At 38.6% G+C, this 16,896-nt stretch overlaps 1 protein-coding gene across 1 annotated transcript in view; it reads right to left on the bottom strand.

Moving 5' to 3' along the window:
* The window catches only part of LOC122808188 (alpha-2-macroglobulin-like protein 1), a 452,973-nt gene that overhangs the window by 373,155 nt on the left and 62,922 nt on the right, over positions 1-16,896 (bottom strand). Inside the window, exons 3-4 of the mRNA XM_044079156.1 lie at positions 13,060-13,237; positions 9,183-9,235 (exon numbers count right to left, since the gene is read on the bottom strand). Coding sequence (XP_043935091.1) covers positions 9,183-9,235; positions 13,060-13,237 — 231 coding nt within the window. The remainder of the gene's footprint in view (positions 1-9,182; positions 9,236-13,059; positions 13,238-16,896) is intronic.

The following is a 16,896-nucleotide window of genomic DNA, read 5'->3' on the forward strand; positions in this document are numbered from 1 at the left end:
ATTAAAGAAATCTTGCATCTGTCAAAAATTCAATCCAACCCCTCTCCTGATAATTCACCATTCAAAACTTCAATAGAGTTCACCTCTTATTTTATAGATAATATAGCATCTCTAACCTAGAATTCCTCAACATCTAATCCCAGCCCTTCCCAACAGGCACATATCACCACATCCACTTTCACCTTCAAACCTGTGCCCACATCCTATATAAAACTATTCTTAAACAAACTTAAACTATGCTGTTCTTCAGCTGATGACCTTCCTAGCGAGTACCTAAAAATATCAGCCAATAGCATTGCTTATCCTGTCTCATTCCTTATAAATAAGTAAATCCAAAACCTATGCTCCCTCTCTCTTGAAAAAAAAAAAACACAGTATCCCTCTGCAAAAAGGATGAAATTCAGCAGACATTAATAACTTTAGATCTCCCCCAATGAAACTGTATACAAAAACAATTTCTAGACTATCTCCTGCTAGAAGAACTTCTGTTTCCTACACAACATGACTGCAGTCCTTCCCATAGTACTAACAATGCCCTTCTAACCTATGTAGATATCATCAATAAAGCTAGAGATAATGGCAAATTGGTCTCATATCTAAAGTTGTAAGAAGCCTTTGACACAGTTTGTCAAAGCAAACTTCTACTTAAAATGTCCTCACTAGTTCTCTCTCAGTCTACCGTTCTGTGGTTCAAAAGCTTCCTGTCCCATCCGAATCAGTCAGTAAAATGGTACTCCAAACTCTCTCCTCACCTCCCAGTCACCACTGGTGTACCACAAGGCTCTATCCTTGGTCCCCTCCTCTTTAACATTTTCACCAACATCCTTTATGCATCCACAAAACAGACTACCCTAATGCAATAAGTAAAGTATTCCACTCTCATTTGCACATCTGACAACATAGTACACCTCCAATAAATTACTTAGAAGGTTTTAACAGCTACTGAAGCATAGCTTCATAACTCACAACTCAAGCTCAATCCAAAAAAGACCAGACTACTACTTTTTTCTCCAAATCCCTCTCTCTCATTAAAAAACAAAATTTAAAGTCCTCTCTCTTGATAATACAACCCTTGAAGTCACGTCTCATACCAAAGTATTAGGGGAGATGGTGGATGATAATCTTACATTTGACCAGGATATACAAACTTCCATATGAAAAACTCAGCATAAACTAGGGATGATTTACAGAGCCGAACACTTTTTTACCAGCACAACTAAAACCACTTGTTAATACTTATCTCTTCCCCACTTTTCTTTATGTTGCTCCTATCATTATTAACCTCCAGGCTTCACAAAAATTAAAACTTAAGGAATGTTATAACAAATTTCCTAAATTTTCAGTACATACCCCTTTCAGAACTCATCACTATATAGTACTAAAAGCCAAAACTGGCTAGAACTGCCACATCAACTAACATATACTGAAAGAAAAGTTATATCATAGATGTTATCTTCACATATGATAATGTCCAATAATCATGAAAAGAATACTTTCTAAGCAAAGCAATGCATCAGTAAAATATATCCTGAATAAAATGCATTACTAACAGGTCTGATGTAATACAAAAAAGTACTGAAAACTGATAAATGGGCTTATATAATAACAGCATCTTAACACATATACAATTATCCAGCATCCCTCTGCCTGTCCAGAACTAAAAAACATTCTGCACAAGTATGTTCCCAGTCAGTCATTGTGATTCAGTGACCAAAACTCCTGTCAGTCTGCAAACCCAGAAAATTTGCTGGGTATTATCTGTACTCATACAACGTTGCTAAGGCCTAGAACACATTACCCGTATCCATCAGGTCTATGCCCTCCCTCTCATCTTTCAAAACCATTCTGAAAGACTTCTTAGCTAAAATCTGTCTCTGTTCTTGCTTAAAACCAGGATAAACTATATCCCTAAATATGAACAAGTACCTTTTCATTCATTATATCTCCTTATTCCCCCTTTTCACTTACTTCATTATTGCTATCTAATTCTCTTTCCTTATTTTCTCTCTAAATATACCCTACGCCTGTTTTACCTTTCTTAATATTGCAATCCCTATCTGTATTAGACTAACTTACCTTTAATTTCTTTACAAACTGTCAAAAAGTTCTCTAAATATTAAATGATTATCATATATTTTGTATCTATTTTACCATGTCTTGTTGTGTCTTTCAGCTTTTCCCAGTTAGGGGTCGCCACAGCGGAACTCCGGTCCGCTAATGATTGGCAGTAGATTTTTACCTGCCAAGTTGCCAGCTCTGATGCACAACCTTCAATGAAGGTACACCCATTCACACATGTCACCACACAGAAGACGCTCTAGCTAAGAATTGAAGAGGACAACATCATACTGTGAGGCGACAATGCTACCACAGCACCACCACCGCAGTCTATCTATTTTACCATGTCTAATTTGTTATAATTATTGTTTAAATAATCAGACTTTTTGTTTTCATTTTGAAGACTGTAAAATTATTGTTCTTAAAATGTTTTGTAATAATTTGGAACTTTTCTCCCCAGGACTCTGCTGAAAATAGGCTTCTACCCAGTCACACTTTCCTGGTAAACAAATGTCAATAAATAACTAAAATAAATAAATAAATCAAGTGAAAGATCAGGCTTTCTTTTAATGTTGTTTTTTCAGTTATTAAATATACTTTTTTGCACTTGTTCTGTTTCAGTGATAGTTAACAAAACTGTACTGCATTTATTTATTTGTTTCATGGAATATCGATTGAATATTGGTGGTCTCTCTCTGTAGTTTGTTTGTTTTTCCCACTCTCCCACCCAAGTGTTGTTGTATTCTTAAACTTGGTGGCTTTGGAATTACCTGCCCCTGCTGTAAATTTGCTTTGCACACTCCTCCCAGCCCCATCTCATTTGTTCACTCAACTGAGTACAGTGCGATTATTTGGGAATGATTACTCCCTTGCTTCTTTTGATTTTGGACATTCCTACAAGCCCCATCTCATCAACTCTACAGTGTACAAAGAAAGTATTTGGGAAGGCCAACCTGCTTAGTTTCTAATCTTGAATTATCTTCTGTTTCCTCCCTCTCCACTTAACAAAAAACAATTTTTTTATACTTTATTCAGCTGCTCTTACTGTAATTGTGTTTCACCTACTTTATTACCTTATCTTGCTTTGCTGTGTGCTCTAAAGTGTTCAAGAGCTTTTATACTGCTGCATTTATTGCTGCTTGTTAGTAGCCTGATTAAATTTATCTGCTACTCTAAGCATCTTAATTTTGATTTTAGCACTTGTGCTTCAGGACAGTAATTTTACATTTAAGAAGATTTTTGTGGTCTACACTCTTGTGGACAAACCCTTGTCAAAACCCTCTCTCCATAAGTCAAATATTAAGAATGCTATGTCTGGACAATTCCCATCAGTTTCTCTTGCCAGCCTGGTTGACATAGGCATATGGAGACAGTGTAGCAACTGCCTCATGTTCACTGACAGCCCTCTTCTCCTAGAATCAGTAACCTGGAATCCATGCTTTCTCTCGACACAATCAGTACTCCTGACAAAGAGGAGATTGTCAGCACAAACACCACGCCACCCACATCACATAGCCAAGCACAACACATACCTACCTATGCAGTGGTCCTCAATAAAAACTTACCTAAACAGCAGAGACCTCCAAAACACACCCACAAATATTCCACGTATAACATCAAATACATTACATTACATACAGCAAACAGTACACCAGTGTCTCACAAATACAGCCCATAAGGCATAACAATAAACCAATGCAGCCCATAAGGCATAACAATAAACTAAACATACTAGCCATTGGCGACTCAATTGTGAGACACACCAATGTCTCCCTCACCAGGCTAGACAAGGAGAAGATCATGGTGAGTTGTCCGTCAGGTGCCAGAATCTGCCGCATCATGCATGTACTTAGGTCTCTCCACAACAGGTACAAGTATGACTCTGTCATTGTCCAGGTTGGTGTGAATGACTTGAGACATGCCTCCCTGGACTATATGAAGAGAGACATGACTGAGATCTCAGAGTATGTGTTACAGGCAGGTATGAATCTAGCCCTAAGCAGCATCTTACCTTCACTAAGAATGATACCACATTACCAACAAAAAATAATTGACTTCAACAATTGGCTTAGTTTCTGGTGTCTTTCCAAGGGGATCCAGTATTTTGTCTGCCTGGGATGACATGGTTGACAGGCCTTGATGCTTTGCCAGAGATAGCCTCCACCTCTCCCACCTGGGATTCCAGATCCTGGTCAAAGCTCTTGCCTCCCCCATTGTGCCTTTTTTAGGCTATGTCCCAAAGATAAATCTTCCAGCATAAAAGATCTGTCAAAAAGCAAACTGAAGGTGATGTTGCTTAATGGTAATAGTCTTAACCTAAAAATGCACTGAATGTTTGTGCAGTCACAGAAACTTGGTTCAGGGCTGCAGAGAGCACCCCTGCCTTACCAGGCTATACCTCATTCCACACATTCTGGCCCCAAAATGAGGTTGGGAAGACTAAGTGTGGTGGAGTCTCTATCTTCATTAAGGCCAGGCATACCTCTAGATTGGTCTGCCAGCATGATACACTGGAATTACTCCAGGTGCAACTGACAGTTGGAGAGACACCCATCCAAGTTATAGCCAGCTGTAGAGTCCCTTCCATGACTCAGGACACTAACTCCTCCTACTCAGACCTTCTTGACTCCATCAAGGTACCCTCTAACAACCAGATGCTCAGTGACTTCAACTACCCCACCATAAACTGGGTGAATTATTCCTGCACTAATGCACACACCCAATAACTCCTTGACTTCATCAATTCTAACACACTAGACCAGTTTGTCTCATCCCCCACAAGGGGAGATAATATTCTGGACTTGGTTCTCACCAACATGGGTGACCCCTTCACCAGTATCATAGTACGCTCTTCCATGGTGAGATCAAATGTTCGGTCTATCTCCTTCAAAGTTTCTATCCCAGTCATAACTAGGCAAAAAAACCTTCTCAAAAACTGACGTCAACCTCCTAAGGGAGGGTATCCATAGCTTCACACCACGCACCCCTCAGAGGATGCAGACAACTATGCTGAACAGTACACCAATGCAGTTTACAAGCACCTGTACAACTGCATGGATTCAGCCATACCCAACAGAACTAAAACCTGCTCCTCAAGGAAACACAAACCTGTATGGTGGACATCCTCTATCAGCAGGCTTTACAACAAAAGCAAGAAACTGTTGTCCAAGGGTAAAAAGGAACAAATTCCAAAGTGGAAAAACTCCATCCTCAGCCTCAACAAGCAAATTAGATCACTAGTGAAAACCTCCAAAGCCAATTATGAACTAAAACTAGCCTCCAAAACAAGGAAAACCACAAAGCCTTCTTCAGTTACGTTAGAAACTTCCATGGCGAAAGCCCAGGTTTTGTTCGAAATTACCACTTAACGGTACCACTTACACTGATCCTGTTGACTTAGCTGACCTGATAGCAGATAGGTTCAGCATAAACTTATCCCGCCATCCCCCCAAAGGCTGATATGATATCTCCAATACTTGCCCAGCACCTCACATCACCATAGATCAAGTGTTAAAGGCCTTAAACAAGGCAAAGAACACAGCCTCTATCCCTGATAGTATCCCAGGGTGTATTCTGCACCATCTCCAGCAAGAACTAGCTTTGCCATTGAGCACCCTATTCAACCACAGCCTATGTACAGGCTTCATTCCAGCAGAGTGGAGAACTGGCATTGCCATCCCCTTGCACAAAGGTGGTGCCATTACTGACCCTGGAAACTATAATCCTATTAGCCTGACAACTCTGATCTGTAAAGCCATGAAGCATATTATAATGGATCTCATAAACAAGGACATATGCAATCTCCAAGCACTTGACCCCGCCCATTTCGGATTCCTCAAGGGCAGATCTTATCTGTTGAACCTTTTTGACTTCTTTAAGACTATCACCAATGCCCTGCATGAGGGAAGGTCAGTACATACAGCTTACCTTGAGTTGGCCAAGGCCTTTGACACAATCCCCCACTCGAGCATCATTGAAAAGCTAACAAAACTTGTAGTAAATCCCTATCTCATCAGGTGGGTGGCCAACTGGTTCACAGATAGGACCCACAAGGTCAAATAGGCACCTCTACCTCTGAAAGCAGACCTGTTACTAGTAGTGCTCTGCAGGGATCTGTCCTGAGACCCCTACTGTTTGGCATCTACTTCTCAGAGCTCTAGGCAAAGACAAAAGGCCTGTGGCTGACCAAGTTTGCAGATGACTGTAAATTTGGTGCTGTCATTGACTCCCCAGATGATGTTATCATAACTGCATAAGGGTCTCACAGCAACAAATGACTGGTGCCAAAGTCACGGCCTTAAGTTAACACAAAAAATGTATTATCATACCATTCGGCAAAACCACAGCCCTTTACTGATTACCACATCAACGGCAACCCCATAAGCACACAACCTGTGGTGAGAGACCTAGTTACTCAGGTTGACAACAATCTCACATTTCACCATCATGTAGCAGCAGTCATCAGAAAAGCCTTTTACTTGGTTCATCTCATAAGTAAAGGGATTGCATCCAGAAAAAACTAAGTTATTACCTCTCTGACATGGCTTAGTGGTAAATCACTTTGGCTGCAGTGTGCGGGTCCTGGGTTTGAAACTTGTAAGGGCTGCTTATTTGTTTTATTTTATGTTGGAGGGATAGGTTCCTGACCCAGAGACTCCTCATACTCTGGAATAGACTGGCCATACATGTGAAGCAGAACACCTCTTTGGCCCTCTTCAAAAGGAACATTGACGATTGGATGGGAGATAGGAAATTCACCCCAGGGATCATGTCAGTTGCCCTGCTAAACAGGGGTCCAGGGAAATAAATATTGTGGGAAGAAATATCCAGGGAATTGTTATGGCTAGGCTTGCATAGGCCTTAGGGCTGATAGCCTAGTACCAACCTATGAGCCTATGAACCTATGAACCTCTGTACTCCTCCCTCATTAGGCCAATAATTGAGTATAATGCCCCCTTTGTAATGTACCTCTCCAAACACCTGCGCCAAATGAAAGGCCACAGAAATACCTCATAAAGAAAATCCATGGCCGCAAACACATGTCCTATGTGGACAGGCTCAAATCATTGTCACTCTACTCGGTATCATAAAGACTGCTCAGAGGTGACCTGTGTCTCACCTACAAGGAGATATTGGACCCTGCCCTACTAGAGATGTTCCATATTTGTAAGTCTAACTCCTCACACATTACCCACTCAAAAGCCCTAATTCTAATATGCGATATCAACAATACCTGCTGAAGGGACAGGTTTGTCTCCCAGAAGCTGCCCCATCTCTGGAACAGACATCCCATACATGTCAAACACAGTACCTATCTGACTCTCTTCAAGCATAACCTTGATGAGTGGATGTGAAACCACAAATTTGTCCCAGGGGTTCTACCTGTGTCCCTCACTAATGGGGCAACAGGTGCTAAGTGAGGTTTCTTTTTTGGGGAAAATCTCTTGGCTAGGCTTGTAAGAACCCCACGGCCATTAGCCTAGCAACCTCCTATGAACCTATGCCTCACAGAGTAGTACCTCTATGCTTTTCCAAAAACAGAAACAATTTAGTGTAAAATGTCAATCTCCTATGAATAAAATGAATATAGCTTTTATATGAAATAGTGGTTCTATTTAAGAAGCTGAAAATTTGAGAAGTTGTAGTTTATGTCCAGATCTTACTATCCATATCATGCAAGAAGCTTTTACCTCATTTGAGAAATGGTTGCATAATGCCTAGTTACTACTCAACCCTAAAAAAAAACAAAACAAAGTTACTGATATTTTTCCCAAATCAGACATGCCTGATGAAGCAAATGTTAAAATATTTCCACTTAACAAAACAAAACTGAAGCAATCTCAAAAAACCTTCTTGGAATGATTATAGATGATGACCTTAAATTTGACCTGCATGTTCAAAATAATATAAAACCAAAAGAGACTCAAGAAAAATTAGGAATGCTCTACGGGCATAAACACTTCCTCAGCAATGCCATCAAAGCTACTTTTGCCACTACCTGCCTTCTCCAGTCTCTCTTAAATAGTGCACTCATCCTAACCAAGCTTCAGGCTACAGTAAAAATTAAGCTGGAGGCCTGCTGTTATAAGGGTACAAATTTTGGCAGCAACAATCAGTACCGCAGCCACCACTGTATCGCACTTAAGGCTTCAAACTGGCTTGAGCTGCCTCAGCACCTACATTACATTCAGTTTATCTCCACACACAACATCATTCAAAAAGCTGATGACTGCCCTGTGTTTACTCCTGTTCCCCATTCCTATCACTCTAATAGTCTACTTCAATCTAATGGACAACATGTTCTTAGCATTTATAAACCACACAAATCATCTGGCCAACGTCTCTAACCCTGCCCTGTCAATGAAAAATGGAATAATATCCCTCAGAAAATGAGATCCATGTCTAACTTGTCCGACTTCAAACAATTACTAAAATATTATGTAGATAAAACTTTTCTCTGCTCTGTACTTCCCCAGGCTGAACTATTGACTCTCCCCTTCCACCACCAGCGCACTTTGTTATTAGTAAAATCTCATTCTTTGACAAAGGACAACTATATTTTTTGCCTAGGCTTTATTATCTAGTCATCTCTATTCCAAAAAAAGTGTACTCGGTGTTTTTAATTTCATCTCTATGAACTGTAACATTTAATTACTTTATCTGCTGACAATGTTCTTCTTCAGCTTGTTATAGCAGTCCCAATATTTGCACTATGTATTGATAGGTTCACACTGCATGAAATGAAGATATATATTTTTTCTTAGTTAATAGTATTCTTCAGTATTAGGCCTTGTAATAACATTTTTTAACTGTAACCTTATTTTGTCAATCTGGATTTTTTTCCCTCTCAGCTTTTGCTGAAAATGGAATATCATCCAGTTGGACTTTCCCAGAAAACAAATGTCAAATAAATAAAATACATGAATACTAAGTGCCTTATAGATCACTGCTATAAGGAACCAAAGGAATGATAACTGTTCCTTAGTAATTAAAACCAGGAGTGGAGTTGCTTGCTCTTTTAAAGTGAAATTCTACTAAGACAAGTTCATCTTTCATAGCATGTGTGGCAAAATTAAAGAGCATGGCAAAATGAACATGCATATCAGTGAAGTTGGTTCATTTACCTCATCATTTTGTGGAATTAGTTTGGAATCCAAACTAACAATACGGCATCGAACTGCAAAAAGAAAATAATTCTATTTTAGATGTTATCATATCCGAATGCAGATGTTTATAGATTCTGTACTTTGTAGTCTACAGTTGTTCCCAGAAATGTTCACTGTCATGCTTCATAACCAAAGTTACTGAGATGCAATGAAATACCATCTTCTTTGAGCTGCTGTATGTCCCTCCTTACTTCAGCTGTTGTATTATGATGGGATATGGTATTATTATATCATTTGCTTAGAATTCAAACTTCAAGTCACACTTTGCAAATCCACACACACACACACACACACTCACACACACACACACACACACACTGAAATGCTCATGAGCACAAAAACTCACACATGCACACAGATGCATACACACACTCGCACATACACATAGATGCACACACACGCACACACACACACACACACACACACACACACACACACACACACACACACACACACACACACACACACACACACACACACACACACACACACACACACACATACATGCATACTCATACTCATGTGCACACATGCACCCACACATACAAGTACACACACATAATCGCGTACATCACAATTAACAATGAAAGGAACATTTCTTGTTAATACACATTGTAATAAGAGAATCATAGATGCAAAAACATTTGCAAGAATTAAGGAAGCAAAACAGTAAGAAATACTGGGAGAACAGAATGAGTTTCACAAACTCCACTTACATGCTATGTAGCTAACAAGAATTTAACTTGTCTATTGTCCCTATTTCAACATTGAAAAACAGGAAGTGGCATTTTTGTTACTAGCAGTTAAATCAGTTTGTGCCAGTATTCATAGGTTCATAGGTTCATACTAGGCTATCTGCCCTGGGGCAATTATAAGCCTAGCCCAATTCTGTATGGCTTACGCCACCCCTTGATTTGAGTATACTGTGCCCTTTTTAAGGTTTAGTTTACTGTGCCTCTGTCTAATAGTGACACGGGAGTAATCCCTGGGACAAACCTACGATCCCTCATCCACTTATCGAGATACTTCTTGAAGAGATTCAGTGAGGTGCTCTGCCTCACATGAACTGGAATTCTATTCCAGAGTGAAGGGAGCCTCTGGGTTATGAACCTGTCCCTCCAGCAAGTTCTATTTATTTCTGTGCTGAGGTTCAAGTCCCTCGAGCGTGTGGCTCTAAGGGATTTAGATTTACTCAGGTGGAGCATGTCCATTAATTCTGGATTTGACATAGCTTTGTATGTCAGGCATAGATCGCCTCAAAGTAGGCGGTATGCAACTGAGTAGAGCTGGAGTTTTTTTAACCGAGCAGCATATGGCATCTGTTTGAGACCCTTGATCCTCTTGGTGAGATACTTTTGGGGTCTTTCTAATTGCTGTAGGTGTCGGGTAAGGTACATCCCAAAGGGGCATTGTATTCTATGATGGGCCTGATGAGGGATGAATAAAGGGGCACGATTACCTCTCTTGATCTAGATGTGAAACCCTTCATGATGAGGTGGGCTATGTAGAAGGTCTTTCTAACCACTTTGGCAATGTGGTTTTCAAAGGAGAGATTGCTATCAACTTGGGTCCCCAGGTCCCTAATAACTTTCTCTGTACTTAATGGGTTTCCGCCTATGTGGTAATTTGTGGGCACATTGTTTTTGCCAAAGGGTATGACTATACATTTTTTGGCATTTAGCTTTAAACCATGGCACTGGCACCAGTTATCTGTCTCTGTGAGACCTTTTTGAAGGATGTTTGTGTCAGCTGGAGAGTTGATTATGGCACCCAGTTTGCAGTCATCTGTGAACTTGGTGAGCCATAGTCCTCCCACGTTTGCCTGTACCTCGGAAAAGTATATACCAAACAAGAGTGGTCCCAGGACAGAACCCTGTGGGATGCCACTTGTGACCGGTTTCGAGTCTGACATGGCTCCAGCAACTCTCACTCTATGGGTTCTGTCTTTGAGCCAATTTGCGACCCATCTTGTGACATAGGGGTTTATATTTAAGCTGGATAGCTTATCTATGATGCCCGAGTGGGGTATTCTGTCAAATGCCTTTGCAAGGTCCAGATAGGCTGTGTGGACTACCTTCCCTTCATCTATGGCTTTGGTGACTGTTTCGAAGAAGTCAACCAGGTTCAAAAGGCAGGATCTGCCCTTGACAAAGCCAAACTGGGTAGGATCTAATGTCTGTAGGTCTCCAATGTCTTTGTTTATGAGCTCCATGATGATCCTCTCTATAGCCTTGCAGACTAAGCTAGTCAGGCTTATGGGGCGATAGTTTCCAGGGTCCGTAGAGGCTCCACCTTTGTGGAGTGGGACCACTGTTGTTGTACGCCATTCTGTGGGCACATATCCTGTAGTGAGGCTGAGATTGTATAGCTGTTTTATTTGAGGGATTAGTTCCTCTTGTAGTTCATGTAGGACACAACCTGGGACGCCATCTGGTCCCATGGAAGCAGTGTTTTTTGCTTTGGAGAGGGCAGCCTTCACCTGAGCATCTGAGATGTTTGGGAGGCAGCCCTCTGCTGGGATAGATACTTGCTCTTTTGGGGGGGAGGGGGTAGAGAAGTTTGCACTGAACCTGTCTGCCAGGATATTGGCGATGTCTGTGGGTTCAGTGTATTTTTTGTCGTTTAGAATCAACTCAGAACAAGTCTGGGAGTTGCACCCCAGGTTTCTAACATAATTGAAAAAAGCCTTATGATTGTCTTTGGTGTCCTGTGCAATTTTTCTCTCAAAGCTGGCCTTGGAGGATTTTATGAGGGATCGTAATTTTTTGCTAGTACTGATCAGAGATGCCTTCCCTATTAGGGATTTTGCTCTATCATGTAGTAGCTTCCTCCTTCTGTTGTACAGTTTATTTATGGCAGGGGTCCACCAGACTGGACGCCTGCCTTTGGATGATTGGGTCTTGGTTTTGTTTGGGATAGCATGATCCATGCATTCCTGGAGATGTCCGTAGAATGCATTTATATAGGATTCTGCAGTTTGGGCTGTAGTTTCCACTGGCCCTGGGGCCTTGAAGGATTCTACTTCGGTTTTGAGAAGTGAGAAGTTCGCCTTTGAGAAGTTTTTCACTGTGGTTTTCTGGGCTGGGGTTGGGGTCGGGATGTGGACATCCAGTGAAATTAATTTATGGTCTGATCTTACCAATGAGGGATATACTTCTGGTGTGGAGCATAGAGTCCCCATGTTGGTAATGATCAGGTCTAGTATGTTGTCCCCTCTTGTGGGAGTGGTGACTAGTTGTTCCATAGCATTTGAGTTAATAATTTCCAGGAATCTTTGGGCTAAGGTGCTGGGGCTTGAGTAGTGCTTCCAGTCAATGTTTGGGTAGTCATTTTCATATTCATATTCATTTCACATTCATATTTTCATATTCATTTTCTAAGAATATTTACATTAATAAAACATCTTTCCATATTTAGTAATTTAATATATAACATTTATATATGAAAGCTAATGTGAGATTTACTCATGACTGTTAATTTTGTTTATGAACACGAAGCCCTAGTGATTAAAGTTAGTCATACATGGTAACACATATGAACATCATTTATTGCTATTAGAAAATTATTTGATGTAAAAACAACAGGTGACCAAGAAGGAGGTAATGACTGATGGTGTGCAATGCCTTGGCAAAGTAAAGGATCAATGAACAACGCAATCACAATGAGGTATTTGACTCTGTTTAAAACCGAAATAGTTATGTGAAGTTTGCTTTAATTACATTAGGCCATCACAATCTGATTTAATCGCTGATTGATTGGCAACAAAGAAAACAGATAAGTAATTGGAACTGGTACTATGACAAGTAAAATTTGTTACTATTACTGTCCAACTTACCTTTGTCTCCTCGTAGATACACTGGCTTGTCTGTCTGCACAAATGTTCCAGATGCTGCTCTGAGGACGAAAACCTGCTTTGCCTGTTCAAACATTACATTTCTTTCCCTGTCTCTTGCTCTTACCATCATAATGGCAGCAGAACCATCCTGGTTGACAACTTGTGGTATTAATGGAACCTGATGTATAAACATAAAAAGCAGCATATATTTTATTCATAAGACTGTTAAATCAAACTCAAATATTCCATTGTTTTAGAAGCTAGAACTTACACTTAATACAAAAAGTTCTTAAAATGCCATATATTACTTACTAAAAAATAAAGTATTGCATTTGAAAGACCAACTGAAGCCAGTTTAAAAGAGGAGTGTCATCTGCAGGACACAACTGCAGTAAACTTGTTGGAAAAGCAGGCAGTAAAACCATTCATAACAATTACATTACACCAAATATACAAGTTAATAATATCCATGAAACAGTTCTACAGAATCAGATTACGTGTTTATCAGTGTTAAAATACAGCCGTAAATTTGTTCCAGATTTAATTGCCAATAAGAATATGAAACACTTTTTTGTAATTGTTATGGGTTATGGGTTTTTGTAATGTGTTCAAGGTTTAGATCTTGATAATTTATATATATATATATATATATATATATATATATATATATATATATATATATATATATATATATATCTATATGTATATGGGTCTACCTGAGATGGTCGACAAGCCATTTGATCGACTTTCATTTGGTTGACAATTCATTTGGTCGACAGGCAGATTTGCCCCCCCTCCCCAATGTTGTGCAACCCTGGAGTTGATATATATAGTTGGGGGGGGGGGCACAGCCCCCCACATTGGGAGGTGTGTCGGGTGAAGACCCCCACATAAAACTGCTTGTCGACCACATGAACTGTCAGCCAAATGAAAGTCGATCATATGGCCTGTCGACCATGTGATAGGGATCCATATATATATATATATATATATATATATATATATATATATATATATATATATATATATATATATATATATATATATATATATATATTTTTTTTTTTTTTTTTACATTATGCAAATCTCTGAGTTATCCAAAAAAAGTCAGTGCATAAAATTTCTAAAGCACTTATGGAATATGTAGGTTCATAGGTTCATAGGTAGGTACTAGGCTATCAGCCCAAGGGCCTATGTAAGCCTAGCCAACAAGGTTCCCTGGCTTACGCCACCCAAGAAAATTATTTTCCTCTGCTCGACAGTGGCACATGAAAATAACTTTCTTGGGTGGCGTAAGCCAGGGAACCTTGTTGGCTAGGCTTACATAGGCCCTTGGGCCGATAGCCTAGTACCTACCTATGAACATATGAACATAAATATTCCATAAGTGCTTTAGCAATGTTATGCACTGACATTTTTTGGATAACTAGGATATTTCGTATTGGCTTACTGATTTTTAAAGGCAACCATTTTGTGTAACTATCTATACAGATAAGATAATTATTACTTTTTGTATTTCTTTCACTTTTCTAGGAAATGTTTAGTTTAGTAATAGTTTTATGCTATGTTATATATACTGGCATACAAGAGTTTTTATGTTTTGTTTTGCTTAGATTTGACCATTGTTTTCTATGGTAACACGGATAAAGTCATGATTTATTTTTATTTCAAAGATTTTTTGTTATTTCAAGTTTATAGTATTAATGCTTATTTCTGTTGTTGTTTTTGAGTGTTCTAAATCAGTTTGTGATATGGTAGACTTCCAGTTTTATAGTTGTGTAATATTAAAATTATAATAAGCTTGCTGCATCCTTGGTTTCATTAGGACATTTAGTTCTAGGCAACTGAGAATGCATGTAAAGGATAAAGAACTTCTAATGTTCTGAGCATGTAATAAACTACTTGATGATGATTCAGGTGAAGTGAAAATAAACAAATAACTGATACTATACCAAAGTGTGTTTTATTTCACCACTACAAATCTAGGATGAAGAGAGTAAATGCACATGCTTCTTTAACGAGGCCAAAGAATTAGCTTACATTCAGTTGGCAGATAAACTGATGCTTTTGCCCTTCTGTAGACATAAACTCTCGTTATTGTCTACTTTTCCGTTCTTTCATAAACACAATGACCTTCCTACATTTCAATATGGTCACTCATACCAGAGTGCTGGTTTCATAACATTCTCTGTAAAAATAAACACTTCTCGTTTCCAATGCCTATATTTATATATATATACTTATATGTATTTATTTAGCTAGTTTTTACTTTGTCAATGAGCATCATGTCTTCTTTGTATATGTAGCTCTCTCTATTAATAATTTACTTTATCAGTCTTATAGTATGCTAGATTGTTTCTTTTTTCCCCCTCTGTAAACTGGCTTCACATACAGCTTACTTTTTTACTGACAATTCCAATTTTTTTTCACTGATTGATCTAATTTTTCTATTGTTTGAACCAAACTAGAGCATTTAACCAAATACAATCTTGGAAGTACATATGGTAAAATAAGTTTGATCAAATTAATGATGTATTTAATGTTTCTTAAGTTGAATCCCACTCTGTCCAGTTACAATTTCATGACTTTATTGGTTTTATCAATGAATTTTGCTATACCTTTAATACTTTTTCAGTATTTCGGTGATTTCTCAAGGTATTTTCACATATAAACTTGGAAAGTTGCTATTTGGCAAGTATTTTTTCATGTGGGCAGTATTTGTTAAATTATTCTCCATTAAGCTTGAAAATAATTGATTTCTATTTAATTGTGTTTTACTTTGAAAGAAGCATCTGACAGAAAACAAAGACATTTCTCTCATTATTCTTGCCTTTCTGTACATTGATTTATAGGCAACACGCTAACATTTTATTTTATCTATTTGTCAAACAGATAATTGCACTAGGCACAAAAATGCAAGTTTTAAAGAGCAGGTCATATCCAGTTAACTAATTTTCTCAAATTTTACAGTAATAGCAAAGATGAGTAAATTAAACCCAAGACTAGCAGGGAAACTTGTTTGCAGCCCTTAACCTGAACTGATAGCTCTAAACTTGCCGACAGCTCATATGCAATGATGTAGAGAACATGGTATTTATAGAAATATAGGATTGCATGCTGTTTATTAGAAGAACTGCTTTCTAGACAAAAGGGTTCATGATAACATTTATGGTTTTCTGGCAAAGCACTGAGGACTGAAGCTACTAAATAATGACACAAATTTGAGTTTCAGATGTTATATTCTTCATAAAATATTTGCTAAACAAAACCTATTTTGTCAATTGTCTTAGTTTATAAGAGCATTATTTAAAATCTGTCCAGGTTTTTGAGACATTGTCCCAATATTTTAGGCTTTGCTTATATTTTTTTTATATTAGCAGTTTGCTAGATATTACAGTACCTGATAATTCCTCAAGTATGTGGGCTGGACTTCATTCTGCTCTAAAACAAAATGGTTACTAGTTCAAATTCAGAACCAACATTTGCTTTTAAGTTTTTTCATCATAATAAGCCAGCCGTAGAGAATCAAATTAATTGAGTGAAAACAGCATCATTTTTTCAACGGGTTGCCTTAATAAGGGAAAGTGAACAAGGGATGTTGTAGTAATTCTTGTAAACATTCTTTTTTTTAAAGTTTTATCTAACAGATTATTCTTACACTTACAAAGCAGGCTGTACCCTGAGGCATTATTCTTAAATGCAGCTGAGGCTATAATAGGGGACAGGTTGGCCATTCAGTATGCTTACCAGCTGAAATAGCAAATTCTGTTAGAATATCACTGACCACAGATTCTTTTCATCATCACTAAGGAACCCATATTGACAGTTTTAAAATAG

Source organism: Protopterus annectens, chromosome 8.part0 (genome assembly GCF_019279795.1).
Source record: "Protopterus annectens isolate FY-2018-M chromosome 8.part0, PAN1.0, whole genome shotgun sequence".
Lineage (NCBI taxonomy): Eukaryota > Metazoa > Chordata > Ceratodontiformes > Protopteridae > Protopterus > Protopterus annectens.